Source organism: Meles meles, chromosome 13 (genome assembly GCF_922984935.1).
Source record: "Meles meles chromosome 13, mMelMel3.1 paternal haplotype, whole genome shotgun sequence".
Lineage (NCBI taxonomy): Eukaryota > Metazoa > Chordata > Mammalia > Carnivora > Mustelidae > Meles > Meles meles.
This window is the reverse complement of record NC_060078.1, coordinates 35,245,549-35,257,638: the sequence shown is the minus strand read 5'-3', so window position 1 is coordinate 35,257,638 and position 12,090 is coordinate 35,245,549. Positions and strand designations below refer to the sequence as shown.

At 38.0% G+C, this 12,090-nt stretch overlaps 1 protein-coding gene across 5 annotated transcripts in view; it reads right to left on the bottom strand.

Annotated features, from left to right (window-relative positions):
* The window catches only part of KAT6B (lysine acetyltransferase 6B), a 189,235-nt gene that overhangs the window by 64,987 nt on the left and 112,158 nt on the right, over positions 1-12,090 (bottom strand). For all 5 annotated transcript variants that reach the window (XM_046027127.1, XM_046027126.1, XM_046027129.1 and 2 more), the window contains one exon: positions 2,594-2,702. In XM_046027127.1, the coding sequence (XP_045883083.1) occupies positions 2,594-2,702 (109 nt within the window). The remainder of the gene's footprint in view (positions 1-2,593; positions 2,703-12,090) is intronic.

Below are 12,090 nucleotides of genomic sequence, written 5' to 3'. Positions count from 1 at the left end.
TTCGGCCATGACCCACACCTTGACTCCAAGTCTCTGGCTTTTTCTACCTGAAAAGGAGTGGGGGAAGGGAGAACTGGCTCACAAAATAACTCTAGCTATATAAGTCTTCTAAGACAGTATCCTTAGTCCATTCTTCTCCATTTGTTAAAAGAGAAAACATAACATTATACCTACATACCCTGGTAAAATAAGAAACTTTAGGGAAAAAAAATTTCAGTGACCTCCAAGTACAAAGGGGATCAAACTTCTCCTTTGGCAGGTTTTTAATCTGGGAAAGACGAAGGGAGATTGATTACATCAGAAAATCTAAGATGTACCTGTTTAGAATTACACCTTTATACCTTGTGAAGGAGGCCCTGAAGTTATGATCTAGCAGATAACGATCTCAAATTCCTTATCAACTCAAGTAAGTGTATCAGCAGAGGTAAGGAAATATATGAAGGGAACTTTTCTTCCCACATTTAAGTGCACTTTTAATCTGTCTCGGCAACCAGACAAATAGGTACTCAAAAAAAAAAATAAAAGAGTGAAGGTAGTTTTTAAAGTACCACCTTAAAAAACACAAAGGTAAACCACAGGCAAGTGCTCGCCACTAAAGTGATCAGGCAGTTAAACAAAAGAATAATTCATTCAGAGTGAGCCTCGTGAGAAAACCTAAAAGATAACTCCAGAGTCAGAACTGATGAGTGAGGGACTACCTTACCAGGATAAAACAGAGAGATCGTAGGGCTGAAATTTATTAAACTGAACATACAGATAATGTTTCCATGCCCTTTTGTCACTATCCATGATACCATGGGCAGGTAGAGAATTTTAATGAATCTGTAAAGCCCATCAAAAAGGACTGTCAGAATGCATTTCTCAGGCAGAGTTTGCAATGTCTTATTTCCAAGGCTCCCCTCCCAGTCAGGTCTTAAAAGCGGCAGAACCACATAGAGCTTATCCAGTTAAACCTTTATAGGAGGAAGTAGAATCATTACACAACACTGTCATTCTTCAGTGAATGAAACATTTCCTCTATCCAACCATCAAGCAGCTGTCAAAAATGATGATAAGATTTGAAATTACTTGCAGCAATCAAGGACAATATCAAACATGCCAAATAATGACAATGGTTGACATTTATAGCACACTTCCCGTAGTTGTCATAGACCCTGTGCTAGGCTATGTACTTCTGTTCTCTCACTGAACTCCCACAAAATCCAAGAGGTAGGTGCTACCATTATCTAGTTTTTCTAGTGAGGAAATCAAGGCACAAAATAGTTAACTAGCTCAATGTAGAAGAACTGGGCTAGGGCTGGCTCTTGAGTTTTTCTTAACTACTACTATACTGACTTCCTAAATGACAGTATGCTATGGTATTTTGCAGGTTTGTTGTTGTTTTTCAAGATAACCATCATCAGAGAAATACTGTGTTTTCTATGTTAAAGTAACACTCTGGGAGGAAAAAAGTTTCAGTAGGCTGAGAGAAGAACATTTGAAGATTAACACTAAGATTATTTTTTAGAAATCCAATTAACTACCACTCAATCTGCTGGGAGTGTGTGTGTGTGTGTGTGTGTGTGTGTGTGTGTGTATACCCATATATATAACCATATATAAAACTACATACGGGGCACCTGAGTGGCTAGACGCTTAAGCATCTGATTCTCAGTTTCGGCTCAGGTCATGATCTCAGGATCATGGGATAGAGCCCCCTGCGAGGCTCCCAGCTCAGCAGCAAGTCTGCTTGTCTTCCTCCCTCTCCGCCCATCCCCCCGACCCTTCCTCATAGTGTCTCTCTCTCTCTCTCAAATAAAAAAAAAATATTAAAAAAACAAAACCTGTATGTGTATATAAAACCTAGGCAACTATCATATGATTAGCAAGAAGGAAGACTGGCTTGGTAAGACAAATTCTTTGTGTAAGCACAATCTGACTTCCTTTTTCCATTTTAAGGCATGGTCTTAATATCTTAGACCTGAGGAAAAGGCTGAGATGCCTGTACCTCGACAGCATTTTAAGTACTGCAATTTGGCCAATGGTCAATCCAGTGTCTCCACCTACCAATTCCTTGAGTTCAACATCACCTCTTATTTGACCACTCTTTTCCTATCTTATTCTAGGCAATCTGAGTCTTTTTCATGCCTGATGATTTCTTGATTCTGCCACTGAAGTTTCCAGAACACTGTCCCTTTCATTTAGAGCCACACAGAGCTGGGTTGCAATACTACACTGCACCAGCAGGTGTCATGACCTGAAACACCACATATGCCAACTAGAGGACCTCTTAAATGGAGACTGAGGGTTATAGAAAACAAGTGATTCTACTTGTATTCAGCTTGAAAACCTAGAAATCTCTACACTGGATTTATCTGCAATGTAAAATACTCCAAACTGAATGCTGCTATGAAATCAAAGCTTAATAGGTAGCATTATATAAACATAAATATCTTTGTCACTGCTAATATACTCACTTTTCCCCCCTCTACCTACATTTACTTTTTAAATTTAAAACTATGCGATAACCAAATAATTGCTTTAAAAAACAAATGCAGTTTTGATAGCTATAGAGGAGACACGGTATACCGCATTCAAAACAATACCAACTTACCACTACTGCCACAATCTGCACAAGAGAGGAGTTCTTCTGGTTTCTTTTCACGATTTGATTCTTTAGTCCCCAAACAGAAGCTACATATTGGAATGGGATCAGCACGGGGCTATGATAAAATTAAAATGAAAAAATACTATCAGTTTTCCATTTCAAAATTAACAACAAAACATTAAAGTCAAAGCTTCTTACATATTTAACAATGGAAAACCTGCTGAATAAGGTATTCCAATCAACATTTTCTAATTAAAAAAAAACTCTTTAATTATTTGATGCCAAAGTATTACCTAAATACTGTATTTAAGATTCAGAAGGAATTCTCATTAAATCAATGAAATCTAAGACATTTATAGATGATATAACCTTCCTAAAATGAACATTATTAAAGATCCTTTTGGGGGCACCTGGCTGGCTCAGCTGGGACAGTGTGTGATTCTTGATGTCAATGTCATGAGTTCAAGCCCCGTGTTGGGCATAGAGATTATTTCAAAAAAGGAAAGAAAAGAAAAGATTCATTCGAAATCTCAATCATTGCTCTAATTTACAGGCCTATAATAAATGGACTCATCTATTCAGTATTATAATTTATTAGTATCATCTAATTGTTATTTCAGACTGTTTTTACTCAACTTTATCAAATGTTTTTAGTGCAGGTTACTATTATTTAATCTATTAAATTTTTGACCTAAAATATTGTTAAGGTTTTAGGTGACATAATAACAGAGTCGGAATTAAGCAAGAAATTTAAAATTCTGCAGGATCACTTGGGAAGCTCAAAAGATCATTAACAAGGACTTTCTGGCACCAAGGTCTTCAAAAGTAAATCATACCATGCCACACAAAGGAGATAAACTCGGAATCTCTGACATTCCCACTTTAATAAAAGAAACAACAAAACATTTGTCAAACTCCCTAGTACTCTTTAGCTCTCACTGAGGAAATTGCTTTTAACAATGTACAAAGTGTCTCCAACGTTATTTATGGCTACCAGCAATGCTAATATTCCCATTCGTATGAATAGTTGACTCTGCCTACAGATCTGGTCACATTTATTCTGAACAGCCAAAACTGTATGAAAATTAAAATTTTATTGCATATTCCAAGCCTTCACACATGTTGTCTCTAGCCATCTGAATGTAACTATAACGTATTTGTATTTGAATCTCATGAATCAAAAATTCAGGGCAGGAAAAGTTAGCATAATCATACATGTTTTTTTAATGTAAATTAAAAAACGAGATTCTGCAAGGTCTAACTTTTAAAATATACATCGGCATAGAATAAACCTCATTTGTTCAGCTACTCTATCCCAAATGCCGAATTAATACATTGCCCGATACACAGTAGGCACTCAAGATATATGGTAACTGAATAAATGGAAGAAACATATGCCAGTTAAAAGAAGAAACCCTCATCGCTAAGATACTATTTCAAATGGTTATAATGATTCCAACAAATGTCTTCGTTCACTGTGAGAACATGTCATCAAAAACCAGAATTCATCTTATGACAGAGGATTTGCAAAATTGTTCAATATGATTGTTAATTTCATCCTACAATGTGTTCATTATCTTGCCCTTATTTTCAGTTTAATTTGTTCTTTTAATATGCACAGGCTTTACTTTCTGAAGTAGCTATGCAAATGTGTTTTGTAGCCCCAGTTAAAAAGCAGAGTATAAAACACTTTGTACTAGAAAAACCCAAAAAGACAAGCTACAACAAATTGGTCACTGACTCCAGCCACAATTTTTTAAATGCCAGATAATCAGCACTGCATAATTATGGATCCATAGTTATTACTTGCAACTGCTCAACTGTAGTACCTTGGGAACACTTTTGTTCCTTTAAATAGCAATTAAAAGAACAATCTGGTTTTAAAGTGACAACATTCCCTTGATAGATTCTAGCTAAAACCCAGTCCTTGTACTAATGGGATTCCTGCTTTCATTTGATATAACAATGCTCAAGCCATTGCTGCCATCCTTGTGGTGATAAATAATTTACAAAATGTCACATATCATTCATGCAATGAAACAAATCCAAATCCGCAATCCCATTTTTCTTTCCCCGATGAATTTTTAGCTGTAAGAAAGACATGGCCATCAGCCAGCACTCATGCTCATTTTTCGTTTTTAACTAAAGGTAACACAAAGGACAAAGGTTGCTAGTAGTTCATGGCCAGAAAGACTGATGTCCCACACTCTGTCCAATAATAGAAAGCATAGATGCTATCACTTCACGCTACATTCAAGTGAACCCCACCACGCGGACGTATGCTCACAATCATTTATTTCAGGGATAACTATCTCACAATACTCAAACCACTGCATTATACAGAAATGTCTGCCCTGCTGAATTATTGATAATTCAAGGCACTTTTTGCTAACCTCAGTATAGCCGAGTCTAATTAACTTTAAAAAATTGTCACTTGTAAGAAATGAAACTTTTACAGTAAAGCATGTAAATGGGTCACCAAATTATTATGATTCACTATTCTCAATCAGGCTTCATATAAACTGTTTCAGAAAATAATCCCTGTTAATAGATTAAAATGGACTGCCATCAGAAAGAGGTCCAAATAAATGGCAATTCAATCCTACTTAAGTATGCCATGGACAAATCAAATTTAAGAGGTCTGCAAATGAAACCAAACATCCTAATTCCTAACCACTTTCTTTGAAATTTCACAAAGGCACCTAACCTGTTGATCACATTTTCTTACCAACATGACTATTTCAAACTAATCTCAAAAATTAATACCCATGATGGATAGGTTTAAACTCTGCAACCTGCTCAGGAAACTACTCCTCTTCATCTCCCAAGCAATCGACGGTCCTAGTGTAGCTGCTGGGCTAGAAGCTACTTTATACTATCTCATTTAATCATCTCAACAATCCTGCCAGGAACATTTATTATTATACCCATTTTTCGAAGGAAACTTAGGATCTGGGAAGTGAGGTAACTTTTTTAAAGTTGCCAAGTTCAACTGCAGTACTGTGACTCAACACAGGTCTGTCTTCATTAAAGCCCATTTCAGTACTTACTCTTCCACCCCCGACTTCTCTCCTCTCAGAAAAACAAACATTTAAAATGATCTTTCCACCAGTGGGAATAACTCTTTCCTAATGTGTCCATAATCTTTTCCATCCAGTTTCTCCCATGACCAATCACAGGTTTTTTCAGGCTATTTTAAAAGCAACCACTACTATCCTATAGATTATTTATTAATTACAATGGTGAAAAGGTTCCTTTACAATGGAGACACCACCTTATCCAAGTGATCAAACCTATCACCAGGATGTGACAAACTGACATGATGTGCCTCCCAAGTGTGGCATTAAAGGACTCAGCACAGCCTATCCATGATTCTTGCTGGAATTACTCACCGGGAATCTAACCATAAAGAACCAATCAGGCAAATCCAAATTTAGGGACATTCTGAAAAACTACTGGCCTAGACTCTTCAAAAAATGCCAATGTCACGTAAGACCCAATAAAGGACAGAACCAATTTGGGCAACTTTTTTTTTTAATATTTTATTTATTTATTTGACAGAGAGAGAGAAGTCACAAGTAGTCAGAGAGGCAGGCAGAGAGAGAGAGGGAGAAACAGGCTCCTCACTGAGCCAAGAGCCTGATGCAGGGCTCGATCCCAGGACCCTGAGATCATGACCTGAGCCGAAGGCAGAGGCTTAAACCACTGAGCCACCCAGGCGCCCCTAGGCAACTTTTTTTTAAAAAATATTTTATTTATTTATTTGACAGAGAGAGAGAGAGAGAGAGATCACAAGTAGAGCAGCAGGCAGAGAGAAGGGGGGAAGCAGGCTCCCTGCGGAGCAGAGAGCCCGATGCGGGGCTCGATCCCAGGACCCTGAGACCATGACCTGAGCTGAAGGCAGCGGCTTAACCCACTGAGCCACCCAGGCGCCCCAATTTAGGCACCTTAAGTGGCCCAAAAACTAAACCCAATTTGTGATTTTTTACATGGATTCTAGATTTTTTTAAAAAAATTACCCTGGGGTGCCTGGGTGGTACAGTGGGTTAGGCACCTGACTCTGGGTTTCCGCTCCAGTCCTGATCTCAGGGTTGGCGCTCAATGTGGAGCAGGCTTGAGACTCTGCCTGCCCCCCCCCCCCCCACCGCTCTCCCTCCCTCTAAAATAAATAGATAAATAAATAAATAAAATAAATAGATAAATAAAATAAAATAAATAGATAAATAAAATAAAATAAATAGATAAATAAATCTTTAAAAAACTTTACCCACAGCTATTAAGGACATTACCTGGATAATTAGGAAATACACAGTAAATAGTAGAGAATATACAATAGTAGAGAATATACAGACAGAACATAAATTTCTTCGGTCAACACAACTGAGTTCATATGAGAGAATTCCCTCATTCTTGGCAATTATGTGCTGAAATATTTTGCAGTAAAGTGTCAAGATGTCTATAACTTAAGCTCAAAAGATGCTGGGGGGAAAAACTGTGTATTTGTCCACGTATTAACAATCAATGTTAAAGGTTGGCAAATCTATGTGAAGGTTACATGGGAGTTCATTTTACTGTTCTTTCAATCTTTCTGCATGTGTACAGTCTACCAAACAAAACACTGGGAAGGGGGTGTAAAATAGTACCCCCTCCACTCTTAAAAAAGATCTAGAATGGATTGGATTATTATATACTTGGATTACACGCATTTATAAAATAAAGTATCTCAATCCAATTAGTGATTCACAGGCAATACAGAGGACAGAGGAACTGTCAATCTGTATAGCAGGAGGATACAAGTACCAACACTCTTGAGGACAAATGACCCAGTTTTCTTCAACAAATAAAGTAAAAGGGAGACAGAGTGAGCAAGCAAGGAAGAGAGAGGGATAGATTCAGAGTAAGAACCAATAGGTTGAGAGAGATTTAAAAGGCTAATCTATCAATCACAATGTATGGTCCTTATCCTAATAATGATTTTTTTTTTTTTAAGATTTTATTTATTTATTTGGCAGAGACAGAGCACAAGCAGGGGAAGCAGCAGGGAGAGGGAGAGAAAGAAGCAGGCTCCCTGCTGGGCAGGGAGATGGATGCTGGGCTCCACCCCAGGACCCTAGGATCATGACCCGAGCTGAAGGCCAATGCTAAACCGAGCTACCCAAGTGCCCCCTGATAATGATTTAAATAAAGTATAAAATAAAACAAAATAGGATGACCCACTGAAGGAGCTGGGGCTAGTCAGCCTTGAACAGACTGTTGGGAAGGACAAGCTGGATGTCTTCAACCCAGGAAAAAGGGCTAGATGTGCTCTTAATGGCTCCAGAGCGCAAACCTGAACAGGGCTTATCCTAGAGGGAGTTAATATAACAGAAATGTCCAAATGTTGAATGGATTGTTTTTTCCTGCTTCCTTTATTTTTAAAATTGTGGTAAAATACATATAACACAAAATTTACCACTTTAACCATTTTTAAAGTATACAGAGTTCAGTGGCATTAAGTATATTCATGTTGTATAACCAGTACCATCACTAATCTCCAGAACTTTTCATCTACCCAAACTAAAACTCTGTCCCCACTAAAAATTAACTCCCTTCTACTTTGTCTCCATGAATTTGACTATCCTAGGTACTTCATATAAGTGGAATCATATAGTCTCCACAGGATGGATTATTTCTGGAAGGCCCCCTACAATCAGAAAACACCATGGGGGAGGCTGGACCAGGATGGTGAGAATGCCACAGAAGACAAGGCAAACTTCACACAAGCTGGGGGGCCCTTTCTGGATCACATATTTTAATGGTTCCATGGTCGGATAATCTCTGTGTCTCTTCCCAACTCTGCTTTTAATTTTTTTATTGATTCCATTATACTTAAAAAGACATATTATAATAAGTCTTCAGGACCCTCAATCTCAAAATTAAATAACGTTTTCTGAGAAAACATTCTTTAATTTCAAGATAATTCATTTTGAGAAGTTTTGTATTTGCTTATGGTTGCTTTTGTTTCTGCCACAAAGAAAACCACATGTTTATTAATCTTGTCAGTCTAAGTAAGTGGAGAAAAATAAATGAAAGTTCATGCTAGATTGGAGCCAGGTGCACATCCTCTTTGACAATGACACAAGAAAAGGTTTTGTTTCCATGACCTCCACTCACTAAGGACATAGCCCTCTCTTTCCATTATCCCCTATGGATTCATCTCCAAGAGTCATCTAGAACGTTCTTGAATCTATTTAAAAAACACATCATTTTAGTTCCTACTGTGAAAAGCAACTCAGTATATTTCATTCGTGTATTCATACCTGGATCACTGTAAAGCCTGGATTTAAATATTGATCTCTGAGTCACAGTTTTCCTTCTTCGGAAAAGGGCACCATAGTGTCTGCGTTGTCTAGCTCTGTGGTTGCTAAAAGCTCAAATGTGTATGAAAGTTCTTTGCACACTATAAAGCTCTATTCAAGTATTATGATTATTGCAAAATTCACTTCAGCTATAAAAATAAAAAGAACAAACAACTTCAAGTCCTTAACAAACATCAACACAAATGAATTATTGTGGAGCTTAGAATTAGTCTATAATAGACTTTGACTCTGTGCCCCATGATAAATATTAATCTTAGAGGGTTGTTATGGGTCTTTTTTTAATGAATTAATCAGGGAGTAAACGAACAGGATAGAAAATGTGTCCACTGAGAGCCAAGAGGCCTGATTTACTAAAAGGAAAGGTCAAAGAAAAAGATGCTGAAGGAAGAAAAGGACAAATATAAAAATTGTAAATACCACAAAAGTAAACAAAGATGAATATAAATCCTTTATACCTAAGTATCAAACAGTTCGTTTTTGGAGCGTGTTCTCTACACTTCAGCTCAGACAACTTAATTCGGTAACTCCAGGGCGTGTTGTATAGAATAGGGTCTGAAGGCTTGTCCATATCCATGTCTTCAAATTGTACCTTTTATCATCTCCTACCTGCAATCTGAGGTTAGGTCATGCTTTGCTGTTTACCAAAATGCTTTCCTCGAGTGTCTCACAAGTGACAAACATGGGACAGGATTGTGGCTTTTTCTGTCTCTGTTTTACAGGTCAGTTAAACCCCTCCCTAAGGTCACACGGCTGTCAAGACCACGGGTCCCAGGCTGCTGACCGCAAGCCCTTTGCTCTTGCACTCTACCACGGCTTGTCCCTCATTTTCTTTGGCGCTCAGATTCAGACAGCACCTTATCAGAGAGGCTTATCCCTGACCCTTCTCTCTGAAATTGCATTCCACCAGCACCACCCCGGAACCCCTGGCCTTGCTGTGCTTTTCTGCATAGCATTCCTCACTGACATATTCTGTATCATTTGTCTACTTTGTTTCACTTACTGAACTATCAAAGCTCCATTCTGAGGTCACAGACTTCATTCGCTGCTGTAGCTCCAGCTTCAAAGTGCATTTGTGGAATAAAAGAACAAATGAACAAACTGCTTTTAGGTTAGGAAGTAGTTCCTCTGGTTCAACAAGGTCCCAAAGACTATTGTTCTTTAATAACTATAATAGGACGTGTTAAGCAACTGTCAATGGCAAGGCGGCTTCCATCACTGTCCAATCTAAAGGCTTTTTTCCTACTCTAATCATTTATAATGAATGACCGTTTGTGCATAATTGTCCTTTTTTAGGTATAACCTGACAAGATAGAACCAAAATTTACAGATCGGCTGGGAGGAAATGATCTCGCTCAGTGACAGTCATTACAGGTTGTATGTGAAATACATCAGGGGCCATGCCCTGTGGCTAGTACCTACCTGTGAGGCTCCTAAGCTTTATTCCCCCTCTCAAGAAAGAATATAAGTTTAAAAAACGTAGTAGGAGTCAAGGAAGATGAATACACTGAAGTGAGAAAAAGAAAATTGTAACAAGAGCATGCATCTGTTCAATCTATCAAAAATATTCTACAGGGGCACCTGGGTGGCTCAGTGGGTTAAGCCGCTGCCTTAGGCTCAGGTATGATCTCGGGGTCCTGGGATCAAGTCCCGTGTCGGGCTCTCTGCTCAGCGGGGAGCCTGCTTCCCTCTCTCTCTCTCTCTCTCTGCCTGCCTATCTACTTGTGATCTCTCTGTGTCAAATAAATAAATAAAATGTTAAAAAATATATATTTTACAAATTTTGGTGCTTTACAAACTTCACAACTGATAGCACAAGTACCACAGAGGTTGAAAAATGTCTGGTTTTTCTTTTCTTTTTTTTGACACTTATCCAATAAAGAATTAGGTTTCGTTTCTTGCCACTTAACCCACTCATTCAACTGATCAAGCCTACTCCTAATTAGGATATAGATCACGCACACTCAGCATTTCCCTTTAGGGCGATCTGCTGTAAGATGTAGTCTTTGGAAATATAGTTAACTCTCAAAGTACAGACTTTCTGTGATGCTCTAAATTGTCTTGGATTTTAAGAGCATTATCTTGCTCCCATCGGCCTGTGCTGTAACTGTGGTCAGTTACAGCCACGCCTCTGCAGGAAGGCTTGGGGACTGGCTCACCCTCGTGGCCATCCTGAGATCCCTTCAGATCCTTCAGGGGCACAAGAGAACCTTGTTTGTGACATGTCTGTTGCCATTTTCTCTATAGTTGCAGACCTTTTTGTTTTATTCTAAGGCTATTCTTGCAATTCTATTATGAATTTTGATCGGAATAGATGCCTAAATAATTTCTTACAGAAGATAATTGGAGATACTGTAAGACTTCTCACAGGCAACAATTTTACCCTAATTTTACACTCGCCGTAAAGATTTTTGTTCTATCACCTCCCCTGCTCATTATACTTCTCTGTGGGTAATTGGTTCTGTGAAGGAGCACTACATTATCCCCACTGGCTCTGGACTGAGTTTCTGCATTACTCTGGGCAAAAGGATTTATTATTGCTAATGTATGGAGATCTTAAATGGGACTGCTATATTTCACCTCCTTGTCACAGTGAAGAGGGTTCTCTGTATTTTAAAGATTGACAAGTAAATTAAATCTAATAAAATAAAAATATTTAAAAGTGTCTCTATACATATTCATAAATATGTCACTTTTTTCATTTAAAGAATCACTTAAAAACAAAAAAACAGTATTAATGACAAATACTGGGAAATGCAGACAGTCAGTCAGAAGCTGATTCAGAAGCCAAAAAACAGTAAAAACTTGACCTCAAAGAAATAAGAAAAGGAGAGAAGGAAAGATTTTCTAAGAACATCAGCCCCAACAGTTATCAATTGTGTGGAGCTAATTGAAATGCTCACACTGTATATACTCTAGAACTTGTTCTAATTAGGCAGGTGTGCCATTTATAAGAGTGCTGATTAAGGAAAGGGATTCTATTGGAAGGAAACAAATCTAATCTGGCATATTGCATTTAACAATAGCATCTCATTTTTGTTGCTGCTGTTATTTATTTGGTTTTGGAGATAAAGCCTACAAATTTGCAGAGGGTGGGGAACCCAGTGAAACATTTGCCTTCCCCAGCATCTTTAATTTCTTATCTGG